The following is a 27,807-nucleotide window of genomic DNA, read 5'->3' as shown; positions in this document are numbered from 1 at the left end:
TACATTGGTATCTCTTTTAATTCTCCCAGCAACCCAACAAGATAAGTATTATTATTATGTCCATTTTACAAATGATGACATTGCAGATGTTGCTCAAGCCCACACAGCTAGGAAGTGGTGGAGTTTTCATGATTTCTTTCTTGCTCTTCTCTTTCACTGTAGAGACCTCATTCATAATAATGTAATTAAGCTTAACTTTGATCAACTACTTGAATTTGAATCTTTAAATTGATTAAATCTTGAATCACATGTTTCCAGTGACCCTGTGAATTAAGTAGGCTTCTTCCTTGACTGTAGTATCCAAAACACTTTTCCATAATTGAATCTGAGTTAAAATAACAAACCAAAAATAAACCTATCCTTTTAAGATAGGTTCTTTGGACGTTGCACACTTCTTGTATTTTAAAAGATGATTTTTAAACACTGATAATCTTTAAGCCAGTGGTTTACAAAAAGTATGTTTTATTGGTTTGCAAAAATGCCTCTTGGTTGGAGCAAGAATTTACCCATTTGAATTTGAAAGCATCAGTTTTTAGTACAGGATGACTAGTGTTGAGCGAAAAATGAAGTTATATCTGGACTAAAAATTTGGCAGTTGTTAATCCCATTTGATTGAAGAAATTACCCATCTCTGCATTCAAATCCTTCTGTTTAAATTTCTGCTTATGTGGGAAAGCTAGGAAAAATACAGCTAATATTTAAGACAAAGTAATAAACTGTGGATTAAGGTATTTTAACATCTTATTAGGAAAAAAGAAAATAAAACACAAGTCTCTTTAAACCAAGTAAAATTGACGCGAAGTCCGAGGTGTTTTACATGTGCTCTTAAGTATACCCCAATCCCAGTGAAGCTATAGGCAGGTAAAAATAAGTTCTGATTATTGCCAAATATTATTAAATATGCCAAAGCAACTGGAAAACAAAATCTTTTAGGGTAATCGAATAATTTTAACTTCCTAAAATTATCCTTAATCGTTCTTATTTGCAGAATACACACCTCTGACAGGAGAAGGGCTAGGATTCACATCTGCCAACGGGCTGCCAGTCAGCACCTTTAACACTAACAGATGCTTCTGTTTTTATAGCAAAGAAAACCACATAGATTTTTATTCTCGTATAGGAAAGTACAGCCAAAACATGATAAATTGGTTCTTTATATTACATACATACAACAGATCTGAAACCATTTAAAAATTGGCTTTATTTTAGAAAGCCCCTTAATTTGGAGCTCTTAAAAACCAAAAGATAAATTTTCTTAATAGAAAGATTCCTTGTTACCATAAAATATTGGACCACAAAAACAAAATTAAACCTAAAATGCACTGTTTGTCTAAGGACTTTTATTTTATTTTCTTATTTATTTATTTTATTTTTGCCTGCATTGGGTCTTCGTTGCTGCGCACGGGCTTTTCTCTGGTTGCAATGAGTGAGGGCTACTCTTCGTTGCCCTGCGCGGGCTTCTCATTGCAGTGGCTTCTCTTGTTGCAGAGCACAGGCTCTGGGCGTGCGGGCTTCAGTAGTTGTGGCTCGCAGGCTCTAGAGCGCAGGCTCAGTAGTTGTGGCGCACGGGCTTAGTTGCTGTGCGGCATGTGGGATCTTCCCGGACCAGGGCTCTATCCCGTGTCCCCTGCACTGGCAGGCAGGTTCTTAATCACTGACCCACCAGGGAAGCCCTGTCTAAAGACTTTTAATGGTTTTACCTGTGGCTTGTAAGAGAAAAAGCATTACTTTTATAGAGGGGGAGTAAGTTTCTTCTATAAGATTTAAAAAAATCTATCTTGAAGTTATAATTTTTAAAAAACTGTCACCATCTTTTGAAATAAAACTGGTTATTATTTAAAATTATATAAATCTGAGAATATTTTCTAGCATTTCATTTTTTAAATTTATTTATTATTATTATTATTATTTGCGGTACGCGGGCCTCTCACTGTTGTGGCCTCTCCCATTGCAGAGCAAGGCTTCAGATGTGCAGGCTCAGCGGCCATGGCTCACGGGCCTAGCCGCTCCGCGACATGTGGGATCTTCCCGGACCGGGGCACGAACCCGTGTCCCCTGCATCGGCAGGCGGACTCTCAACCCCTGCGCCACCAGGGAAGCCCCTAGCATTTCATTTTTAATCGTTAATACCTTCAAAATACAAAGATATTGATTCAAAAAGCTGATTACTAGTGTATGATGTAAAGTCAAAACTGAAGAAACCTTGAAAGATTTGAGTTCTGTAATTGTTCTCAAACTGAATCTGAGGGCATTCGGGTCTTTTCAAAGTCCAGACGGAAAAATTCTCTTTTCCCACCCCTCTCTCTGTCCCATGCTTCTATATTAATTATGAATTCTTTAGACCTATAATGTCTCTGTTATCATATATCTGCTTTTCTCATTGAACTGTATTTGTGAATCCGTTTATTTGTATACATTCTGTCATCCATGAAAGACCAGTGTCTACAGTCATGGAGAAAAACTATCACAGCTCTGAATTCCTTCCATGCTGCAGCAATTTTCACATCTTCATGAGCTTCCCTTCTTCTACCTGATTCTTAATTTTTTTTCTTTATGCTGTATTACAGAGTAATTTACCTAATCCTGCAACCTCAGGCATCATTTATTTACAGCTGAATCCCAAATGTCCATCTCCAGGCCTGACTTTGAAATGCTGGTGTCTTCAGGGTTCTAGTGATATTTCTTTCTGTACATTGACTTCCACGCTCACTGTTTTGGGTGTCATTTACACAGTTACCCCCAAAGTCCATATCTTTCACTCTGTCTCTGGGCTCCAGATCTGTTCTTCTGACTCTCCAGCTTGACCTTCCTCGTGGTTTTTGGACATATTCAAGAATTTTGAAATGCTGAAACGTATTCTCAGATTTACCTAAAATTAATTTTCTTTTTAAAAATAAGGTCATATTCTTAATATTCTTTTGATGTTTACCAACCATAATGATTATTTCTAGCCTTTACATGTTATAAAAGGGGTAACTGGGAAGTGGTTAGAGAGGTTTTCTTTTTATAAGCATAAGGAGGAAGTCAAATTAATATTGTAGTGTATTAATAAAACTTTATAGCCTTCAAAGCACTTTGATACTTATTATTCATTAGCTAAACTTGGAGTGATGAAAGAGGAGAAGAAAGGGAGCTCATAGACATAGGCCTAGTCTCTTAAGGGGTGGAGATTATAGAAATGATGAAATTTGAGAGCTGATGCTAATAGTATGTTGATAACACCTGATACCTGTAAGTTTGGTACATGATTAATTTTTGACACACCAAAGAGTTAAAACTATGCTGTTCTCTTTTAATACCCCAGTTCTGTTCCCAATTCCATATTGGCTTAATCTTGCCTCAAGTACCATTTTTGGAGCCTTCATCATTAGAAATGAATTCTGCCCCACTTGTATTGCAAACTTTGTGCTGAGTACTGGAGATTGTCCATTCTCAAGAAGCTTCCATTCTGTGGGGGGTGGGAGAGCATTAAAATATGAATGCTTACAATACCACGAACTAAGAGCTCTGATAAGACATGATGTTTAAAATCTATAACAAGTGGTTCATATGGCACCAAACAATCAAGAATGTCTCCCACCGTAAAACCTGATTTGTGTGTCCAGAGATGTGCAGCCTGGAAATCCTGGCTAGGTTGGAGATGGCAGGTAGAATGCTGGGGAGCACATGGGTGGGGCCTGCAGCTAGGGCTGGGGAGGGAAAGACCTCTGTGAAATCTTCCCAATGGGTCGGGCACTTCAGTGAGTTTTTTAAGGGATGGGTCGGATCTAAGCAAAGACTTTGTGGGGAAAAGGATACATGAAAATAGAGGGGGTTGGAATTATGTGGAGAAAGGAGAAAACTTAGTGTTTTCATTATTTTGTTGTTCATTCTCACAGGACATATCACTGTCATTGACCTGAAATATTTTTTGTTTTTTTCCCCCTCTTCACATATACCCCTTCAATACGCACTTATAACAGCTCTCTTACTGTTCTCAGAACCATAATTTGTCAGTTCTAAGCTTCATTTACCTCTTTTCTGATAGACCCTGCTCTTCCTGGCCTACCTTTAACTGCAAAGAGAGGTCATAAATGACTTTGAAAGAGATATATAAATATATAAATCTATGAGTATATAATGTGCATAGATTTTGTGGTTAGGAAAGGTTTGTTTTACTGGCCACTTTCTAACTTAATTTTAAATGGAAAGAGTTCAAATCAAGTTGTTGCATCAGGTGAAAAAATATTAAGGTATCCACATTAAAAAAGGAAAATATGAAAGAAAATTAAAGATAAAATCAAGACTAGAAATTAGTAAAATGGATAAAAGTGGCAAACATTTTCCAGATTAAATTGCATATCATGAAAAATTTAAAGGAAATACATAATCATTTAAATGAGTTTGCATTATAATTTTTCTCTTCGTGCATCTATTTAGATTCTCTAGCTTATAAAGGGTGATTCTTTGGCTGGTGGTCCTGATTGCTCAAGACCTGAGTTGAGTCAGCTGTTACTGAGTGGGCAGCTATAGTTGATGGCCTTAGCTGGTCTTGTTTTTTTTTTTTTTTTTTTTTTTTTAAGGAAATATGGAATACTAGCTTTTGTTATATTCTTTTCTGATGACATTATTCTTGTCCTTTGCTTCCAGGCATTTAGAGAAGAAATTGCACCAATCAACTTAAAAGTTAAAACAGTGAATGATTTATCCAGTCAGTTGTCTCCACTTGACCTGCACCCATCTCTAAAGATGTCTCGCCAGTTGGATGACCTTAATATGCGATGGAAACTTTTGCAGGTGTCAGCTGATTCCTCTTCATAATGCAGGCTTACACTTTGGACTTTAAGCCCTACCTCTCTGTTTTACCACCTGTGATCCTTTTCTCTTTCTTTATGGGTTGCATTCGATAATGGATTTCTAGCCTGTGATGACATCAGTTGTCTTTCAGTATCTTGAACCCAAAGTCCTCATTTATTTATGAATATAGATTTTAATGTAATTTTATGATGTTCTCTTCATATGATATTTTTAGAAAATTGCAAAAGGTCAAATAAATCACAGAAATTGAAACCTATAGTAGGTCACAGAAACATTTTTTCCATAATGGCTCATAAAGGAGTCATTTTTCTTACTTTAATCATGTATTTTTTCTTTTTTCTTTTGAAAAGTTAAGAAAGTCCCCATCCTTCTTCTTCCTCTGCCTGCTATTTAGGTATCTTGCTCATTTTTTCCAGCTAGCATACTTTACTGTAGGGGTGTTTACCTTTAGCCCTTAGATCTTAGTTGCTCTAATGCAGTTGTTCTAATGACTAGGCCTAACTTGTGCATCTCAGATTTAAAAAAGCCAAACCAAGAAGAGTCCTCCTGAGTGTTACTAAGTATCAGCATTTGCAAGTCACCACATGTGCCAGTCAGTAGTTTTTGGCTCAGCCTTTGTGGAGCTTTGTCACATTTAGTGACCAGTTTCTAGGAGTCATAATAATTATTTTTTCCCCCTGAAAAGTAGTGGGATAGTTTAAGTGGAAGGTTGAAAAAATAATTCTTACTATTCTTTCTCTATATTTTGTACCTAAAATGATGTGATATATAACAAGATAAATATGTAATTTTGAGGTAGCACATAAAATCATTTTATTTTAAAGGTATAATATTTTATAGCCTGATAGGTCCTGAATTAATTCAAATGTTGAACCACCCAATGGTTTATATATTTTCTTCATGAAATTGAAGAGGTAATAAATGAGTGTATAGTATTAGACAGCCTTTTCTGTCTTTGAAAAGAATATTAAGAATCTGGGATTAGTAAAGCAGGATCTGTTAAACTCATACATGCTTTTCTAGTGAGTAGAACAGAAAAGTATTTGATTTGTACTCCTTATTTCTTCTGCTCCCTTTCTCTAATTCATTATCTTCATGTACGTATTCCTGTGGTCCATCTTGATTCCCTTCCCACTCTGCTTCTGTTATTACTATCTGCAAAGATTGGAAGTCAGGGAATACGTTATGTGTGAAAAAGGATGTGTATTCCTTCATCCTGATCTCTGAGCTTGGTAACCACTCGAGCTCAGATGTTAGCTGCTGATTGAACAAGAGGAGCACAATTTATGCTGGCAGACAACAGTGTTAAATTTCAAGAGCAGCATCTTGTGTTCTCCTCTGGAATGTAAAAGTGTGGTGTTTGAATGCTTTTTGGCCATAACAAACAAAGTACCTGCTAATGTAATTTAAATAGCTAACCAGGAGAAACTAGAGGTGCCCAGACACACGTTCCATTTAAAGGCAGCTGAAAATAAGATTGGCAATCTAAGCGAAACACCTGACTAGCATTACCAGACAAAGACCAGGAAAAGGAAATGGAAATGTCAGTAAGGCTGTGTGCAATTGTTATTGATTTGCAGTTAGTTTCTCAGGGTACCAACTCTGCCTTTTCAAAATATAGAGAGCTAAGAATGTGGTTAAAAAATATATAGAGTGTATTATTCAGCTGGTATCTACTTGAATACTTCCAAATCAAGATGATGGACATGAATTTGGAGGAAAATAAGACATTCCATATTCATATGTCCTTTCACTTTCCATCTCTATCTATTTATCTATCTATCTATTTATCTATCTGTCTATCTATCTTCATCATCATCATCATTATCATCTATCTATTCATCTGTCTGGTTTTTCCCATGGAATATTTTAGACTTCTTTTTCATTTGCTCCCCTTAACCCTTTTTTACCACCTTCCTTACAAAAGAGAGATGAGTAGCCACTGACCCCATGACCACATCCTGACTTTAGATACTTTAGAATGTTACTGCTTTTGAGTTAAGTGTAGAATAACTTAACTTGCCTTGACTAATAACAATCTATGCCTTGACTAAGGCATAGATTCTGGCAACGGATGGGCTGGGTATGAATACTAGCATTGCCACATACTAACTTTATGTCCTTGGACACCTCTTTCTATCTCAATATCTTCATCTATAAAACAATGATAATAATGAGTAATACCAATATGATTTTTGTGAGGGTTAAAAGAATTAATTCATTTAAACTACTTGGAAGAGTACCTGGCATTATTTACTGTTACTTGATGTCAGAAGGAGTCTATTTTCTTACCAATATTTTGATTCCAGATACAAAGGAGTCTGTACCAGCAATCATATCTTGGGCAGTAGCATCATTTATTATAATACTTAAATCAATGATATTATTAAGGTTATTGTTTTGAAATCAAATTATTTCTTGTTTGTGTATGTGCAGGTTTCTGTGGATGATCGCCTTAAACAGCTTCAGGAAGCCCATAGGGATTTTGGACCATCCTCCCAGCATTTTCTCTCTAGTAAGTACCAATAAATTTGAATGATCTCATTAATTGAATGAATGAGCATATTATTTCACTCTCACTCAAGAAGCTATATTCTTTGCTATAAATATATTTATCAGATGAATATATAAAAGAAGATATCCACATCAATGACAAGATTGCTTATTGGTTATTGTTTCTATAATCTGGTCATTGTAAGTCTTTGAAGTGAAGCAAAAATTAATTCGTCTTAGCTAGGGTTTTTCACTGGACCATCTGTTATAATAACTTATATAGTATCATATCATTGCTATGCCATATGCAAAGATTATGAACTTTTTCACAATAAAGAAATCATTTTTATATTTTAAAATTTTAAATTAATTTTCCTCCTTAAAAAGTGCATATTTGTTTAAAATGCACCTGGAGCTTTAAAAAGTAAAAAAAAAAATTACTTCCCACAAATCTTTGAGAAGATTTTGGTTTATTAGGCTCACTGCAATCATGCTTGGCTTTTCTTCTGGTTAAATATTGCAGATTTAGCGAAACCCACATATGTAGATTTTTAGGCAGTAGTCTCCAACTGAAATGTTTCATTTTATGGACTGTTCATGAGATCTTAAATAAGTAATTTGAGCTCCTACTTTGTTTATCACTCACTGCTAAGGAAACTAAAGAATGTAGAATTCAGAGTCACTCAGATTGAGATTAAAATATTGATTCTGCCTTTTACCAGGCCTGTGAATCCCTGAAAGTGAATTTCTTTATCTTAAAATTACTATAATAATACTTATTTCCTCTGATTTCCTCGAGGTTTAAATAAGAAAACAGATCAAGTTACACAAAGCACCTAACACAGTTCTTCGCACAAATGCTTTCACTAAATGTTAATTCCTTTCCTTTCCTTTTCTCTGGCAAACATATGTAAGCAAGCACTTTGTTTAATTCAATTTAAGTGAAGGTTGAAACTTAATGCAAAACTTATTTTCCCAATTATGGTACCTTTGTATCTATAGCCATAGAGAAAACTGAAGTAATAATATCGTGTCTTCTAACTAAATTGCTTACATTTATATTTTCTCTTAATCTTTGTCATGGTTGGTAATCTGCTTTACCTCAATTCAAGGTCAGGCTTTTCTTACTCTCACAATTTCAAGAATCCTAATCAGTCATTTCCTGACTTTTCTGTCCTGTGCCTCTCTAGTGCTCAAAGTAGCTCTCCCTAGTGTTTCTTCCTCTGTCTCTCTGTCTCTGTCTCTGTCTGTCTGTCTCCCTCTCTCCCCTTCACCCTCCCTTACTCCACCCCCCGCTCACACACACACACACACACACACACCTGTTTCACACCCCTGAGCTCTTAGGTAGCCTATCTTTGAGTGATGTTTAGTCCTTCCTGGAATGTACTGTCTACCTGGGTGCCAGGATGCATTTCCATTTGGATACTATCAATGTTGATGAAATAAATGGGCTTGCAGATTACTCATTAGGTATGAATTAACTCCAGATTGCTCACACTTAATTTTATAGAATGTAAAGCTATATGCTAAGACCAAATTAAAGAGAAATTTAACAAATAATTGAGATTCTATAGTTCTAAGGCATATGTATTAGTATTGATGAAACTGAATCAAACTCTTGTTCATTAGGAAATGAAACTTGTAAAAATTGTGAAACTCAAGCACATTGCCTTTCATTGCCTAGCACTGGCAGTCCAAGGAGGTCAAAGTTATTCAAATCAAAACAATTATTAAAATGAATGGAGAAGTGTAAACAAAATCCCAATTAATAAATTTAATAATTGTTATCCATTGCTGCTCAGAATCTTTGGCTTTATTATATTTCTTGGATATTAGCCATGGTTATAAAAGGAGGCTGTTTAGTTAGGCACAAAATAAAAACTGACCTATTAGCCTGATGCCAGTGCTGAAACGAGGTTGGCTCTAATGAGAAATTTAATATACCTAGTTCCACATTTTGATCCGCCTTTTATACTTTCACGGACATAGTTGGAGAAGGGAACGCTCATACTTTATAAAGAGAGGAAGAATTGTTGAATAGAAATATTGCTGAACTAGCGGTCAGAAATCCTGAAATCACGTCTTGGCTCAGCCATTTATTTATTGGGCAAGTAATTACACCTCTAATATTTAGTTCCTCATAGTTGACTTCCTTATCAATAGATGTATTTGAAAATGCTTTGCAAAGTTTAGAGTGCTACACATTAGTAAGACGGTATTATGATACCATATTCAGGAAAGAAAAATTGGTGACAACTGGTTATATGAGAATCTAGTGATATTTGCAAAGTTTTATTTCAATTTGCTTGTTTATTAGTTCATTTACCAAAATTCCTTAATATTCTAGATACATTTGTACAATTCTTCTTAATAAGTCTTAAAATAATTGGTTTAATGTAGGAAAAGAATATTTCTATAAAAAAGGAGTAAATGGATTTGTAAAAAGTTAGTACCTCAATAAAACAAAACATAAAATCTCAGTCATAGTGATGTCTAGTGTAAAAGTAGGGAACTATATTTTCTGTGCATTTCAGGTGAAAATAAGTATTTGGAATTCTTCTATCTAGATAATTGCCTTGGTTCTTTACAACACTTTGCCTATGTTTATTTTAATTTTCCCTTTTTAAAATTCATATAATTGAGTTTCTTTAAATGCCATTTGTCCTAAATAGTTATTCCTGTGACTATGAAGTGAAGTGAAGAGTGTTATTAATGATCTGGAAAATTCGGTCTTAAGAAATCTAGTTTACAATCTGGGTATACCAGGTAAAATTAATTTTGGTTTTAGCTTAATAAAAGTATATACAGAGTGCAATTTCCAGATAGCACTAAATTTTAATTTTTGGTTGTTTTAAACAATAAAACTTGATATTTAAAAATATTTGTATCAACAGATTCAATTAGAGTTGGCATTAGAAATTGAGACTGTATTGTTTCTTTCCTTGCTTCAATGAATCTTTAAAGCCACTCTTTCTTTGGCCTAGCAGATTTCATAATTATAGGAATCCAGCAGTTCTCATTGAATTTGCTGCAAAATGTGTTCAGTTGTTTTGAATTAAGGCATAAGGCTTTTGGGTTAGCAGTGTTTCCAATAACCTCCCTTTGTTTCTTCAGCTTCAGTCCAGCTGCCATGGCAAAGATCCATTTCACAAAATAAAGTGCCCTATTACATCAAGTAAGTTGATTTTAATTCTCCTTTACAATACAAAGAAAATAAAGTTATGTTGATAACTTAAGAGGCTTTAAGTTATCAACAGTTGTTAAGTATCAAAGTTATGAAGTAACTTTAAAAAATAGATTTGGGCCTCCCTGGTGGCGCGGTGGTTGGGAGTCCGCCTGCCGATGCAGGGGATGCGGGTTCGTGCCCCGGTCTGGGAGGATCCCATATGCCGCGGAGCGGCTGGGCCCGTGAGCCGTGGCCGCTGGGCCTGCGCGTCCGGAGCCTGTGCTCCGCAACGGGAGAGGCCACAACAGTGAGAGGCCCGCATACCGCAAAAAGAAAAAAAAAAAAATAGATTTCAGTCCTATTATATTAAGGAAATTATATATCTAAGTTTATAAAGATATAAAGAATATATATTTAATATTTGAAAGAAATTAGTTTAAAACTCAGAGTGATATTTGTAATTCATTAGATGAGGCTATAGGTATATTTAGCTGATATTTTTATAAAGCAGGTATTAAAATATTTGGGGAAAATGACAAAATTCCTAAATATTCTTGACATAATGATGTTTATCAAACTGTATTGATTCTAAGCCATTTTTGTGTCTCCCAGAAAATGCATTTAAAAAGTACTTGGACACTTCTCATTTTAATCCACCAAAAAGAAAATATTTTACCATTAAAAAGTTCAATATTTTCAAGTTCTTTTAGACTTATGGAAATTATCAACAACATTAGTTTTATTATCCAACATTTTTGTTGTCAACTTGACAGTTTCTTCTTTTTTACATAGTAAGTTTCTCCTTATTATGTAACATTTTATAAATTTTGTATAATTTACATAAGGTCTGCATAGGATTTGATCCTTGGCTTAGTCTATGTGTTGTCATTGGCAGAATGATAAAATTCATCCTGTGAAATCCCTTGAGATGTAAATTATTGATTTACAATGTGATAAAGGTAATAAGAGTTGTAGTTGGATCTATTTTATGTATAAGTTGAACGGTGGCCTAGTTATGAGAAGAATGTTCGCTGTTACCAGGAGTCAGCGCTGTTTCAGATTAGTCCTGTGACCTCGCACGAGTCAAGTGAAGATCTCTGGGCCAAGTTTCCTATATATCCTTCCTAAAATGGCATGTGGTATCTCCAAAATCCATGCCAACACTAATAATCTGCTCTTCCAGTATCCCTCTTTGTGTGTGAAATCAAAATGTTTAGAAATAGTATTTTCCTATGAAGGTTTTATTGTGGTCTGAAATGTATCCTCAGATTAAAAAAAATAATAATTTTGCCATAATACATAATAAATATAATAAGCAATATATGTTACATTGTTTTAAGAGAATTTAATACTTTTATCAGTGTATAATCTACCATGTACTGAGTTGTGATAAATTTAGGTATAAGGTAGCAAAGCAGTTGATTAGTATCAAACTCGCGCAGGCATGAAGGGAAAGAAGTCAGAGGCTCAGCAAATTGACGTCTTTATTAAGAAAAGATGCGATCCTCTGATCCAAATTTAAAACATTTTAATTTATATTCTACATAATAATAATAGTTATAGTATTAGAGAGTTTCAATTTGCTGGGTGAATATTGACTTGAATATTACAGATTTTAGTATAAATCTGATGTGCTGCAATAGGCAGAATCTGGCCATACAAAGATGCCCACATCCTGACCCTTGGATGTGGATAGATTAGGTTATATGAAGTTGCAGACTGGGATATGAGCCAGAGAATGCAGACAGCCTCTAGAAGCTGGAAAAAGCAAGGAAAAGGGATGTGCTCTTGGAACCTCCAGAAAGAAACACAGCCCTGCAAACCTTGTTTTTAGCTCAGGGAGACATTTATTTTGTGGTAATTTGTTACAGCTGCAATAGAAAACTGATATATGTATTATACAAAATCTAGAAGTCCATGCAAATTAATTAATTTACTGAATTGACCCAGACTTCTGTATCATCTGATTTTTTAAAAATGTAAATTGGATCCAAGAGGCATACTTTTGCTCTTACTAGGTAAAGAAAATACTAAATTCGGGAATTCCCTGGCGGTCCAGTGCTTAGGACTCCTTGCCATCACTGTGGAGGGCGCGGGTTTGATCCCTGGTTGGGGAACAAAAATCCCACAAGCTGTGTGGTACGGCCAAAAAAAAAGAAAAACAAATTTTAAATCTGTTGCTTGATTATGTTTATGCAGTGGTTATCTATTTGATTTGGCACTTTAAAAAAATCCATCTGTTGGGGCTTCCCTGGTGGCGCAGTGGTTGAGAGTCCGCCTGCTGATGCAGGGGACATGGGTTCGTGTCCCGGTCCGGGAAGGTCCCACATGCCGCGGAGCGGCTAGGCCCATGAGCCATGGCCACTGAGCCTGCACGTCTGGAGCCTGTGCTCCGCAACGGGAGAGGCCACAACAGTGAGAGCCCCGCATACCACAAAAAAAAGAAAAAAAAATCCATCTGTCATTTCAACATTACTATTAAAAGGAATTTCTAATGTCCAGGTCGGTTATACATGACTGAGAATTACATTGTCTAAGTTAGAATTTCACTAATTCAGTGTTTTTATAATTTTGAGAGGATCTAGCAGAATTGTATCCTTGCTCAGTCTACAAGGTTCTTATGGGGCAGACAGGTAGAGTGAAAGCTGGGTTATCTGGCATCTTATTGGCTAGAGCACTATAATCAGCATTTCAAAATATATATAATACATTGATGACCAATATTTTTAATGTGACCTATAGGATTGTAGCATCCTGAAATATTTTCAACATCATTAGTGAAAGATTGGATTTTCTTAAATATTTTAAAATTTTAGTGTTAAATGCCTTAGGATTGTCAAATATTTAGAAATCTGCCCCTGTATATAGAGTGAATTCTCTTATTTTTAGAAAACTTGTTTTAACCAGATTCTTTCATTATTTGCTCTGTTGTGTAACCTAACAGTTTATTTCCTCATAAAGAAGGAACATCAGTCACTAGAGATAAGATTATACAGGCCAGTATTTCCAGATGAAAAATCATTATGAAAACAAAATTTAATTCCCAAATAAATTAATAAGCAAGTAAATGATGAATGAAAAGTCTTTAAGTATACACTTCCCTTTGCATGGCTGCACAAGTAAGTAGAAGAAAAATGTTAGAAACAAATTTCGCATGATTGTCATGCAACTAGAGTTTCCTGGAGCATATTAGGATGTATTAATTTGGCCAACAAAAAAATAATCTTCAGATAGAAATATTAGATATTTTCAATATTTAAGTATATAGTTTTATATACTCTAATGCCAGAATATAGCAAGAAATATGGCAGAGAATGGGAAGGACAAATTGTTTTTATTTTGTATTTTAATTTTATAGGATAGTTAAAACATACTTGGATGGCTCCCCAGTGTACTTCTTTCTCTCTAGGTAATTCATTATTAATATTTTGAGGTGTACTGCCATGGCTCCATGACTCATTTGTTTCTAGAAAATGATACAATATAGATCTGAACCATAAGAGTCTATGTAGTGTAAATCCCTCTATGTTAATATCTTAAGTTGAAACTCATATCTTTAAATGATATTTGCTGCATCTAAGGTAGACTTTCCAAAGCTGATCTAATTATTTTTCTTTTCTAGTATAGTCATTGTTCCATCAATTTAAGAAAATTTGAAATGGCTCTTGCTGCCTTCACAATGTACAAAAATCTACTGTAAAAGCACGATCTCTTTCTCTGTAAATTTTTGGTCATGTGTTGTGCTTTCTACAGGTTGTGCATTTCCTCAACTAAAACTTAACATCCAGGGAGTTTCAGGTGTAAAGGGAATGATGAATAAAAGCCTTGGGTTGAATTTTCTTTTCTTCTCTTTTCTTTTCTTTTTTTTTTTTTTAATTTCATTTATTTTTTGGCTGCGTGGGTCTTCATTGCTGTGTGCGTGCTTTCTCTAGTTGCGACGAGCGGGGGCTACTCTTTGTTGGGGTGCGTGGGTTTCTCATTGCGGTGGCTTCTCTTGTTGTGGAGCACGGGCTCTAGGCACATGGGCTGCAGTAGTTGTGGCACATGGGCTCTAGAGCACAGGCTCAGTGGTTGTGGCACGCAGGCTCTAGAGCACAGGCTCAGTAGTTGTGGCTCACGGGCTTAGTTGCTCCGTGGAATGTGGGATCTTCCCAGACCAGGGCTGGAACCTGTGTCCCCTGCATTGGCAGGCGGATTCTTAACCACTGTGCCACCAGGGAAGTTGGGTTGAATTTTCTTAATATGTCATATTAGTCATAGAAATCTCATTGCTTCTCTTTTTGATCCAAAAATAATAATAATTAAAAAAATAATAAATAGTCATAGTGGGTGATAATAATGGTCATTGTAATAAATTATATGTTTTGAATATTCATTTGCCAGCCACTGTGCTAATCCTGTGCAGGGGTTTTCTCTTTTAATTCTCACAGTAGCCCAGTGAAGTATAGGTACTATCATTACCCCCATTTATAGGCAAGGCTTAGGTAATAAGAACACATACAGCTTGCTTGAGATTACACAGCCAGGAAATCTAAGAGCTGGCATTCAAACCCAGGGACTGACTCCAGTGCCTGAACCCTTGACCACCATGCCTCCTGTTCTCTGTGTTAGAGGAGGTAGAGGACAGAAATTTTTAGTCCCATGGAAAATTAGGGTGGGATAAAGGATTATATTTAGGAAAGTGCAGTCAGGTGGAGAAAGTATGAGCAGACATCCTTTCTTTCACACTATAGACTGGTTACCATTTAATGTGTACCTGCTATGTGCCAACACTTAAGTGCAGAGCTGTCTAAGAGCAAGACCATGCTTTCTCCAGTGCTGCACACTGCCTTTTCTGTAGGATTCATGATAAGCCAATTACTGTAGGCCAAATATATGATTAAGGAAGGTTCACACTGTGGTCTGATGATGGACAAAGGTTCTTTTCTATCGATAGCAAATGTCATTCTCCACAGTCCTGCCAGTGGGATCATGACAGGAGTTCTGGGGTGGGAGAGCAAACTCTCTGGTCCTCCTCTACCTTTGCTCGTTCACAAGGTCTGGAGTTTTCTGGCACTGGGGAGATTTCCATCTGAGAGGATCCTGGCCAACAAAGCTTTCTTATAGGTCCCCTAATAGGGACTTTTAGCATAGGTGATTCTCTGCCTTATTCAGCCTGTTAGTAAGCCATCCTGCTTCATAGAATTTAGTAAAGGATAATTAGGAAATATGGTTTTCCTCTTTCCCTCTACAGTGTCTTCTCTAAACCCCAAGTGCATGACTTTGTCTTGGTACAAATGATGATTCTGCTCAAGCTCTCAGCTCACCAGTTCTATAGCTTTGTTTTTCCCACTAGAATCTGAAGTACAAAGCTTAATTCTTTATAATGCAGTCACACACACCCAGCTTTAACATGAACACTTTAGTCATCTCTGATTATATAGATAATACCTATCACATTCTCTACAACTGACATCCCTCAATATTACAATGTATTAACCAGAATAAACCAATCTGTATCTACAAATACCGCTACCTTGCAGTCTCTACCTTGTTCTAACTCTCCCTTATGAATAAGTCTAAATCAAGATTTCCCTCAATTTATCACATCTCTTTTATATTTCCTTTTCTGTCCTTGTGTTCATAATGGGTAATCCTGCAGTACTGTTTTAGACCCCTGTCTTGCCTCCCAAGGGTACCCTCTATTGCCCTAATCCATTAGTTGCTAGAAAAAAAATGTAGTTATAAATGAAATCTTGGAGAGCAAGTAGTTGTTCTTTATAGCAGTCATGCAGTTTATTTGCATAAACTGCATATACTTGTCTCACGTATGCACAGTCTAAAGGAGAGAATTAATGCTTATTTCTTTAGAGGAATTGCGAACCCTGCTTAGATGATGTAGGTGAAATATTTCTTCCCTAAATAAGAGCAGAGAGGAGGGGCAGTAATGGGAAATTCAAATATCCAGCCTCACTGGAAAATCAGAGCTAACAAATGTATAGGTATAACAACACCAAAAGAGAAATTAACATAAAGCATTTTATCTTTAAATGTTAAGGAAACTCATCCCAAAACAAAATAAATCCATAACAAAGATATTTCTAATAATGGAAGATAGTTCTCTCTGAAAGGCTTCCTATAGCAGCCTTCATCACTCTCATCTTCCTTAATCATGATGGGAGAGGGCATCTTTTCAGTTCCAGAATTTTAAGTGGAGACATCTTGGGACACACTTTGAGTCTCTTTCCAGAAATGGGGCTTGTGTTTTTGGTTTTAGTGATAAATAAATAAATGAAATAGAAATATAAGAGAATGGACTGGAGAGTCTCTTTTTCCAAGAAATGGTCTGTGACTTTATTTTTCTTGAAAATAAATGTTTAAAACTTACTGGGCCAACTCTGCTGATGAGGAGGTAAGAATAAAATTGCTTTATGAATGTAAGCGCCTTGGGATCACTCAACCTTCTGGAGGTGGAGGCAGCTTCAGACAAACGAGGAGCATACCTTGGCTAACTAGAAAACTAAGCAGGAGACCGCCTGCTGCGCAGCAGCCCCAAATGGGCAACTACTAGAGTATTTACCAGTGTTCTAGTTTGTTGAGGTAATTTAGGTGAAGTTGACACTGTCTTAGAAATACATTGACTAGTTCAGGACTTAAGAAGATACCATCTTTCCTGCCATTCATCCATACATTGCTGGTGCCGGAGTTATTATAACTATGAAGTGGAATTTTGGCTTGGAATCTTCTAGATTACTCAGTTACATTGAATTATAACAGCAGCATCAGGCTTACTACACAGTGTGATTTTTAGAGTCAGGGATGCAATTGATAAAGGTCTACCATACGGTACAGGGAAGATCACTGAGGGGTCATTAAGGGAAGGAGAAATAAAAGATATCTGTACTTGAATTTGTACTGATTAAATTTTTAAATAGTCATTACAATTAGCAACAGTACAGAAGTAATAATGTGAAAATTGTGAAATAAATAGAATATTTTTTTCTGTACTGATTATTAGCTGAAATGATACAGTAGAAGATTCAATACAACTCTATAGAAAAAATTAGAATTAATTTCTCATTTAAAAATATATGATCTATTTGATTTGGCACTTTAAAAAATCCATCTGTTGGGGCTTCCCTGGTGGTGCAGTGGTTGAGAGTCCGCCTGCTGATGCAGGGGACACGGGTTCGTGCCCCGGTCCGGGAAGATCCCACGTGCTGTGGAGCGGCTGGGCCCGTGAGCCATGGCCGCTGAGCCTGCGCATCTGGAGCCTGTGCTCCGCAACGGGAGAGGCCACAACAGTGAGAGGCCCACGTACCGCAAAAAAAAAAAAAAAAAAAAAAAAAAAAGGGAAATAGATAAAGTAGTTAAATTAAAAAAAACCTAAATGATATAAATTCAGCTTTGAAAACAAACTTTAAGGATACAATGATAAACTGAACTCTGGTGGGAACATAATCCTGGGGTTAACACCCCCAGGCAGGAGTGTACAGGGCTCCCCAGTGCAACAACAGACGGCCTGCAGCAGTGTTGGTTGATGGTCTGATTCTCCCAAGTTTGAGGGTTTAAAGAGACAGGAGGGTAGAGTTGGGTGGGATTGGGACTCCCTCTGAGTTCTGGGTCCATGTAGAGATATTACCAGAGGAGAGGCTCCCCAGCATTTATTAAATGTTTATTCTTCCAGACAGTCTTCCAGTGCCTTCAAAACATGTGTCACCTGAATCTCCTCTCACACCCAGGCATATCCACTTTGGTCGTTAATCCTACTACTTAAAAACAGACTCAAACAAACCTTGTCTTGTTCTATCATTCATGCCTGGGGTATTGACACTTGTATTTTGGGGTGTGCTGTAGCCTGTGTTTCTTTATAGCCCTTTACATGATTGTATCTTTGAAATAGATACAATTTCTATTTTGTATCCTACATGTGAAATAATTTTAAGTACATTGTTAAAAAGCAAAATTCAACTGAGAAAACTTAAAGATCTCATTGGCTTTATTCAACGATCTATGAATTGGACAGAAGCCCATCTAGTAAAGAGAAAAAAGGAGCTTCAAGGAATTGTACAAAATGGAAGGCTTTTGTAGAAACTGGGGGGCTGAGGCTGATAACAAGAAGGTTGTTAGCAAAATAAAAGACTGGTTCAGGCCAGGTCATCTTCTTTTGTGGGAAAGGGAATGCAATAGTCTTCTTATATAGATTCCCTCACTAGTGCTGACCAGGACATTCCTGACTGGTTTATTCCACTCCTGGGAGAGGCTGAAACTGCAGTGAGGTTAGGTATTAAGTCTCCATGGGGTGTAGCACAATTGACTCCATTTTGGGCTTATTGTTTCTTTTTAACAGTAATTTTATAATTGAATCCAACAGATTTGGAATTATCCATTGTTCACAATTTAGTCTTCCTGATTTGTGTCTTCATTTTGATGACAAACTAATGGCATTTTCTTAAGGAAGATGTTGTGCTTTTATGATATCCGTTGTCAAGTGGGATCATCTATCTTATTTGGATCTTGAACAGAAGGGTTTTTTTTTTCTTGAAATGTTGACATTCAAACTTTAAGTTTTCCCTTAGATTTATTCTTATGTTTCCAAAAGTATAACCTTGGATTTTCTGCCTTTAAAAGACTAGAGAATGGTAGAAAGTGTTTGTGAGGGTTCAAGACGTTACATATAACCTGAGGAACATATACGTTTACCCTCACACAGCATCCTCATGTGCTACCCCGTCCCCTCCCCAGAGGCCCCTCAACCCTAGTCACACACACAAGCACACACAAACACACAAGCACACACACAGAGAAAGAATCAATATTACTGATAGGAGTATTCCATATTCTTCATATATTCATGCATGATGAAACCAAGGTTGAGGGGATTAAAAATTCCAAAATGTTACCTCTTAGGTCTTGAAAAAGATATTACTCAGATAAATGACATCACATCAGGTTGCCAGAATGTGTTTTCAGTCTTTATGCTTTAGTCACCTGAATGCAAATTTGATTACTTGAGAGCCCTGCTTGATTCCTATATATAACTTGTATGAGTATATGTAAAGAAGGTGTTCAAAGAGCCTACATTTCGCCTGTGTGAACTTCATTCTGGAGATTCTATTTTTTACACAGCACCTCTCAGCTTCCACTATACTGTGTAACTTACTTGTGAAGTTTATTGTCTCTTCCTTATTTCCCCCCACTTGTGAGGAGAGGTCTAGCGAGCTGAAGACAGAAAAGCAGGCATTCCACTTGACAACATGGAGTTTACTGATAATTTTGACAGGACCAGTTTGGGTGGAGGAGTGAGGTTAGAAATCAGATAGAATTGGGTTGAGTCCTGAATGAGACATGAGGATGTGGACTCTTCATTTGAGAATTTTGTCTGTAAAGACGAGAAAAGGGGTGCTAGCTAGTAGGAAATATAGATGCAAGATAGGGGGTGTGTTGTTGTCGGGGGGTGGGGAGAGAGAGAGAGAGAGAGAGAGAGAGATTAAGGATGGCAGACCCTTCAACATTTACATTCTGAGACCAGTCTTATTGAGACTAGTGGATTAACTGCACAAGAGTTGTTTCGAAGTCTTTGGGAAGAACCTTTGATAGGAGAGGGGATCACTCCTCATTTTAAAAAGGGGAAAAAGACAATCTGGCAGATGGAGGGAAGTTTATTGATTTAGTGGTGGGAAGATGAAGGAATTCTAGTCTGATGGTTTTTAGTTTTTACAATGAAGTGTGAGATCCAGTTAAATGATACTTAGGCAGGCTGGGAAACATACTTAGGTTTGCAGAAAGAAATGGCTGTAGTAAATTGTTGTTTTGGTCTCTGGAGGCACATTTATTAGGGAATGTAGTTCATTTGCCAGCACTTGGACATTTGAGGTTTGAAGTCAAATACTTAAAGTAAAATCAGTCTGTCTGTTGAGTGATTTTCTCCAGCTGTATTCATGCACAGCTGCTCCCGTCCAGAGAAGGCAAGTAATTGAGCTGATCCATGCTTGGGTTTTGCCAGGAGTGAGAGAAGCAAGAGAGATGAGGTTGTTTGTAATGATTATAATGATGGACCTCAGACTCAAATTTAGACAGATTCATCAGAAATACTTTAAAACCACAATCGTGCAAGTACACTTCCATATTAAGGACTCAGGCTTTAAATCAGACCATCTGTGTTCAGATTCCATTTCCACTATTTACTAACTGTGACCTTGAGCAGGTTATCTAAGTTTGTCCTAGTTTTCTTCATTTGTAACGTGGGGATAATATTGGCACCAAACTCAGAATTATTGTTTGGATTTGAGGTTACACATAGAAAGAGTTTAGAAGAGTACCTGGTACAAATTGAGCACTCAAATAATAGACTATTACTGTAATTAATGTTATACATCCTCACCTAGTGTGTCCTCGTTCACTAGGTACAGCAAAGAAGAAATATTTCTCTTTCTGTGATTGTCTTATCCAGAGCATTATACGTATCCTTTTTCTCACACTTGTATTTTTAATTAACTCACTCACCTACAATTTTTTTTGATTTATACACCTTTAAAATTGGAATGGAGGGGCTTCCCTGGTGGCACAGTGGTTAAGAATCTGCCTGCCAATGCAAGGGACACGGGTTCGAGCCCTGGCCTGGGAAGATCCCACATGCCGCGGAGCAATGAAGCCCATGTGCCACAACTACTGAGCCTGTGCTCTAGAGCCCACAAGCCACAACTACTGAGCCCATGTGCCACAACTACTGAAGAAAGCCTGCGCACAGTAACAAAGACCCAAAACAGCCAAAGATAAATAAATAATAATAATAAATAAATTTCAAAAAAAATTAGAATGGAATGATAAATGGCAAAACCCACAAAATCCAGTTTCAAACATAAAATTGGAGAGATAAGTAACAAGTAAGTGTGTTTGGTAAAGTGTCAGTTTTTGGATAACCAGGATCCCATCTCAACATCTTTTAATGGAAAAAATGAGACCACTCTAATGAGAACAAATGCGTTTTAAAAGTACCTTCCCGGGCTTCCCTGGTGGCGCAGTGGTTGAGAGTCTGCCTGCTAATGCAGGGGACACGGGTTCGAGCCCTGGTCTGGGAGGATCCCACATGCCGCGGAGCAACTAGGCCCGTGAGCCACAACTGCTGAGCCTGTGCGTCTGGAGCCTGTGCTCCGCAACAAGAGAGGCCGCGACAGTGAGAGGCCCGCGCACCGCGATGAAGAGAGTGGCCCCCGCTTGCCACAACTAGAGAAAGCCCTCGCACAGAAACGAAGACCCACCACAGCCAAAAATAAATAAATAAACAAATGTGGGGTTAAAAAAAAAAAAAACATAAAAGTACCTTCCCCAGAGCAGTCTTTGCCCAGACATTAGTATCTTATCAACGTTACATGTAAATTGCTGTTGGTTCATTGTCTTATATACTGGGCAGTGTTGTGACACGACATTCTTTGTGTTCTATTCATTGGTGTACAATCTTATTTGTGTTTAACTTTCTGTGGCTTGTGAGAATACATTATGAATAATAATAGGTAGAAGCATATGCTACTTATTAACCTTACTGGTTTAATATTTCCTCAAAGTCCATAAACTCTAGGGTCATGTGTTATCCCAACTGGGACACTTAAGAGTACAGGGGCACTTTAATAATTATATGTGGGCCTCCCTGGTGGCGCAAGTGGTTGAGAGTCCGCCTGCCGATGCAGGGGATACAGGTTCGTGCCCCGGTCTGGGAGGATCCCATATGCCGCGGAGCGGCTGGGCCCGTGAGCCATGGCCGCTGAGCCTGCGCATCCGGAGCCTGCGCGTCCGGAGCCTGTGCTCCGCAACGGGGGAGGCCACAACAGTGAGAGGCCCGCATACCGCAAAAAAAAAAAAAAATAATAATAATAATTATATGTGACAGCAGGTATAAACCAGAACTGTCCCAGGTGTTGAAGGATAATTTTAAAAATTAGGTAATGGAGATCTAATGCACAGCACAATGATTTATAGACACCAATGCTGTATGATAAACTTCAAAGTTGCTAAGAGACTAGACCTTAAATGTTCTTACCACAAAAAAGGAAATGATGATTATGTGATGTGATAGGGGTGTTAGCTAATGCTGCAGTGGTGATCATATTGCAATATACAAATATATCAAACCAACATGTTGTACGCCTTACACTTACACAATGTTATATGCCAATTGTATCTCAATTAAAAATAAAAATTTTAAAAATTTTAATAAAATTTAAACTAGGTAAAATCTTGACTTGTACAAATATAAAAAGAGCATATGTCAAAGATTTCAGTTCAACTCACTAATTAATAAGGGAATGGGTAAGAAGTTATAACAGGTTCCAAGGAGAATACTAAGTACTAGTCTTCATAGTCAAGTTAAGGATGCTAAAATGAATTAAGGATGGATGCAAAGCTGACAGATTGGCCAGTATCCATCAGGACAATAATCAATTGCATTTGACTGGACACAATTTGCATTTTTGTGGACAAAATACCATTTGCATTACTATCAGTTTTCTTCATTTTGCAGAGTTGAAAATAGCCCAAAGGTAATCTCAGCTACACAGGTGTATCACTCACTAACTTCTGGCCCACATCAAAGGTGTCACCATTTTTCCTCACGCAAGCAAAACTGGTCTGGCTGGGCACCCTAGTTAGTTATATGTTACATATTCTCTCTGTTGTTTTCCTCATATGATTTGGACTCAACTCCTAATTGATGCTTGGTTAGATTTTTTAATTTTTCGTTTTATTCTTGGACAGATTCCTGTGTCTGTTCCCTCTTTCAAAGAGGATCTTTAGGAACAAAATTGCAACTTTATTTTATTGTTTATCAAGCTGTACAATATTGAATGCTACTCCTCTTTCATATTTGAGATTGGCCAGAACCTAAACTGTTGTTATTTTGGGGGAAAAATGCTTCTTTTATTCTGTTTTGGTTGCCTCCTCTGGGAGGACTGGGAGCGTTTTGGCAGGATGAGCTGACCAATCTGCAGCTGTTCAAATACTTTGAGCCTTTGGATTGAGTGTGGATTTTGCTTTAAAACCCTCCCCCAACTTAAAAAACAGAAAGAAAATCCAACAGCCAACTGCATCAACTACTTTTTTTTTTTTAAACTGCTGTTTGGTAAGCTGCAGTTGTACTTTTGTAACAAGAGGCTGTGTTTATTTTCAGCGTTGGCAGTTCTGCCTAATGAATCAACTGGCATTGAATTCACAAAGGGAGGTGCCGTTTCCCTCCTTCCATCTGTTTGCCAAATGTGTGTGTGTTCCCTCAGCTCTTAGTGCTGGTTTCACTAAAAAGAGCCATTAGCAAGCGGGTGTTCTCATTGAATTCTCAGTCCTCTGTCTGACTGCTTGGTGGTGTTTGTCCCTTGTGGTACCATAGAGGTTGTTTGCCAAAGCACAACACTTGTGATTCTAGAGAAAGTGTACTTATATTTGTTGTTTCAGTATAAAGATTGGCTGTGCATTACTCATAGTTTTAGTTTGGTTCTGGAGCCTTGGTTTGGTCCTTGAGCCTGGTTTGGTCCTTCACGATGGGATGTCTATCTCTGAGCAGTAGTGTTGCCATGGGGATTGAAATTACTCCAGAGGAGAGACAAGAGATCAAGTGAATACTGGTAGGCTCTCTTAAAACTGGGAGCCTGTGATGAATTTCTTTCAATTATACTGTATTTTCAGCAAATCCTTCTTTAATTCTTTTTTTTTCTTCTTTAATTTTTATAAATAGTAGGGAAGAGGTTGTTTTATTAGCAAAATTTGGAGATGTCTTTTCTATTTTTATTTTGTACTTTCATTCATATATTAGGAGCCTTTTAGGTCAGTACTTCTCAAACTTGAATGTGCATATGAATCACTTGAGATTTTGATGAGATGAAGATTCTGGTTCCATACAGTTAGGGGTCTGAGATTCTGCATTTCTGTCAAGCTTTGGGCCACACTATGAACAGTAAAAATATCAGGGCACACAGCTTTGGTGCTTTCTCTGTGGTTTTGGGAGCAATTTAGATAGTCAAAGGGTAGAATGATGATTTGGTTGGTGTTCGGTAGCAAAATATTTGGAAATATTTGCCTTCGCATTGCTGTCAGGAACCCGGTAGAGGAATCAGACAACTTTCCAACTCTTGCAGAGACAGACCTTCACATTGAACATATGTTATTTTGTTTGAGATTTTGGAATTTCCAGGACATTTTACATACCTAAAGTTTAGATTCTTCAAATCTAAACTTGAAGTATTTTTCAAAGCAAATTATGAGTTGTTTGGGGGTTCTGTTACCTGTGTACAATAACATCGATTATGTTCTTTTCGCAGTTACATGCCCCACTTCTTGATATATTCCAAAGGTTTTAAACATTAATTTCCCTGAAATTTGATTGTATGAATATTTTAATATCACTGTCTCTTGTGTACTGTGCAATTTCACTTAGCTTACTAAACAGTTTTATAAAAACTGAGTGTCATCCAAGAAGTCTTTGGAGTACTATTAAATGTTATTACTCTATTCTGACCTAGATAATGGACAGTAAACTATTTGTAAATAAGGCCACTGACCCACTGAAGAGCTGCTCTCTCTCTCTCACACACACACACACACACACACACACACACACACACAAAGAAGGAACCTAATGTAAGCACTACATTGATCTGTATTATTACCCTTACCTTATTCCCCAAAACTTCTAATTAGTTTTGGAATTTACAGAAAAAGAGAAAGTATAAAAACTTGCTTCTAAAGTGAAGAATAAGGATCATGAAGAAAACTGTTCCAATACCTATAAAAAATACTGGTTGGGCTTCCCTGGTGGCGCAGTGATTGAGAGTCCGCCTGCCAATGCAGGGGACACGGGTTCGTGCTCCGGTCCGGGAAGATCCCACGTGCCACGGAGCGGCTAGGCCCGTGAGCCATGGCCGCTGAGCCTCCGCGTCCAGAGCCTGTGCTCCGCAACGGAAGAGGCTACGGCAGTGAGAGGCCCGCTTACCACAAAAAAAAAAAAAAAAATACTGGTTAACCAGGGGAGTCTGAGACCTGAGAGAGGAGTGTGAAGTTAAAATGACAAAAGAGAAACACATATATAAGGGGAGTGGAGAATCCAGATACTCACGAAGAGCATATCAGGGAGGAGAAAGAATTTTTTTTCTCTACCCTCTTAGGTTCAATTTCTGGTGACTTCTGAATTAAACTGACAAAAGGCAAATTAGCAAGAGAAAAGAGTTTATTTATGGATGCAATCTGCATACAGTGATGAGTAACTCAAAAAGGAGGTTGGAATTTGGGGCTTATATATTCAATTTAGTAGGGGAAAGGAATTGGGGAGAAAAGGCTCCTATGAGAAGAACCAGTAGGTTTCTTTAGGAGAACAAACATGAGATAAGAAAGTTTGTGATAATGTTTGTTTGTGCAGGTGCTAGTGGTTTTTCTGTCTTCTTCATATCCCTGAAACTCTCCTGAGAGGATTTTTATGGTAGCCTCATTTCAAGAAGATGCTACTTTTAAGTCAGATAAAGGAAGCTCTGACAAGGCTTCTTTCTGCATTTGTTGACTCGCTTCAGATAAGCTTTGTACCAACTCTAGGTTTCTGAGTGAGTCTCCACGGGGAAAAAGGGCACATTTACACTGAAGAAAGAAAGACTCAAGGTTAAAGAGGGGGAAGACTCAGTAGATTGTGAGGTGGAGATGTTATTCACAGTTAAACTATTTCTCTGTTCTTTGGAAATCTGATTAGGACTTCTAAAGTTTAGCAACTCTTCAGAGCACTTCTGCTCTCAGAGGATTTATTCTGAATGAGAATCTATATCTACCGAACGTGAGTAGAATTATTCTGGAGCCTACACTGATCTGGCTACATCAAGGCTGAGGCTCCAGGGTCCATGACAGTCACATTTTATATCTAGGTTTTAATCTTTAGTTGTAATTGTAATTTAGTTGTAAATAGTTGTTTTTTGAAATAGATAAAGCAAATTATTTCATGTATAGTTTCATGACATAATCCTCAAATAAAAATCTATTGTTTCATATATTAAGTAATAACTGGGCATCAGGTTTCTGAGTGATCCATCGGGGGATAATTTTGCATGTATTCTTAAACATTTGAATTAAAAAAAATCCTATTTGCATATTTTCTGTGTGACAGTTATTATTTTATACATTCTTTTATTTAAATATATTACTATTTTTTTCCAGTCATCAGACACAGACAACATCTTGGGATCATCCTAAAATGACTGAACTCTTTCAATCTCTTGGTGAGTGTTATTTTAGTTAATAGTAATGAATTAACCTGAACAACTGAGAGTTGTATATTCTTAAATGGACAGTAGTCACCATCTTTCCTTACATGGCATGTTATGTTTAAAGGATCATGTCATGGGCATGTGAAAGCAGTTGAATTTCTAAGGTCAATGCAATAAACAGAGTTTACCTTTCTTCTTAAGAGAATGCAGGGTTTGAAATGGTATGAGCCAAAGAAGGTTGATTTTAAAAGGAGTGTAATTTGTTTTACCTCTCTCATATTGAGTCATCTTAAACTTCAGCTTTGAGTGAAAACAAAAACAATTAGAGTACAGCAGCCTCTAATCCACTGATTTAAATTTGCTTTTCACTCACTTTTTATTTAGTAAATACTATTAAATTAGCTTGCCTAGTTTCATTTTGTCTAAGCTGTCATTAAAAGCTAAATTCATTTTAATATAAAAATGCATGAAAACACATGAGATGAGAATTATGACCTTGTAGATTTCTAGTAGAATGTGACTTTGAACTGATTATTTAGCTGCTTCCCTTAGGTCATTCCAGTGGCTTTGAAAGAGTTTTCTTTTGCGGGGAGCTAAGGTGCTGCTGGAGAGGGAGAGTGGCACCCCAAAGCTCTCATGCCCACTCCCGTTTCAGCAAGGAGGGGGCACTCCTTTTTATCTCTTTAAATATCAGGCTTCTGTGTGAACTTCTGTTTGGGTAGGTGAGGACAGCTGCAAAGGTTGATCAAGCAAGAGAGAAGCCACTGGATTGTTTAGTTGGTAAAACGAAGAGGCCAATGTTGATGATTTCTGAGTTTTCTTCTAACTCTTCTAGTCTCTCATATGGATACTCTGTCTTTAAGGAGACAAAGAAAGAAATTCCAGTGTCTTTTCTTTCTCAACTTGATGCTAAATCTTTAAGATTTTTTAAAAATTAGGATAAAATTGACATATAACATTATATTAGTTTCAGGTGTACAACGTAATTATTCGCTATTTGTATATATGTGAAATGATCACCACAGTTAAGTCTAATTAACATCCATCATCAAACATAGTTACATAATTTTTTTCTTGTGATGAGAACTTTTAAGATCTACTCTTTTAGCAACTTTTAAAAATACAATACAATATTATGAACTG

At 37.0% G+C, this 27,807-nt stretch overlaps 1 protein-coding gene across 5 annotated transcripts in view; it reads left to right on the top strand.

The window, feature by feature from the left end:
* Positions 1-27,807, top strand: part of UTRN (utrophin) — a 533,820-nt gene that overhangs the window by 423,297 nt on the left and 82,716 nt on the right. For all 5 annotated transcript variants that reach the window (XM_060114636.1, XM_060114635.1, XM_060114639.1 and 2 more), the window contains 4 exons: positions 4,630-4,776; positions 7,234-7,312; positions 10,408-10,468; positions 26,615-26,676. In XM_060114636.1, the coding sequence (XP_059970619.1) occupies positions 4,630-4,776; positions 7,234-7,312; positions 10,408-10,468; positions 26,615-26,676 (349 nt within the window). The remainder of the gene's footprint in view (positions 1-4,629; positions 4,777-7,233; positions 7,313-10,407; positions 10,469-26,614; positions 26,677-27,807) is intronic.

The sequence above is a fragment of the Mesoplodon densirostris genome, chromosome 12 (genome assembly GCF_025265405.1).
Source record: "Mesoplodon densirostris isolate mMesDen1 chromosome 12, mMesDen1 primary haplotype, whole genome shotgun sequence".
NCBI classification, from domain to species: Eukaryota; Metazoa; Chordata; class Mammalia; order Artiodactyla; family Ziphiidae; genus Mesoplodon; species Mesoplodon densirostris.
Note: the sequence above shows the minus strand (reverse complement) of the source record. Positions and strands in the feature narration are given on the sequence as shown.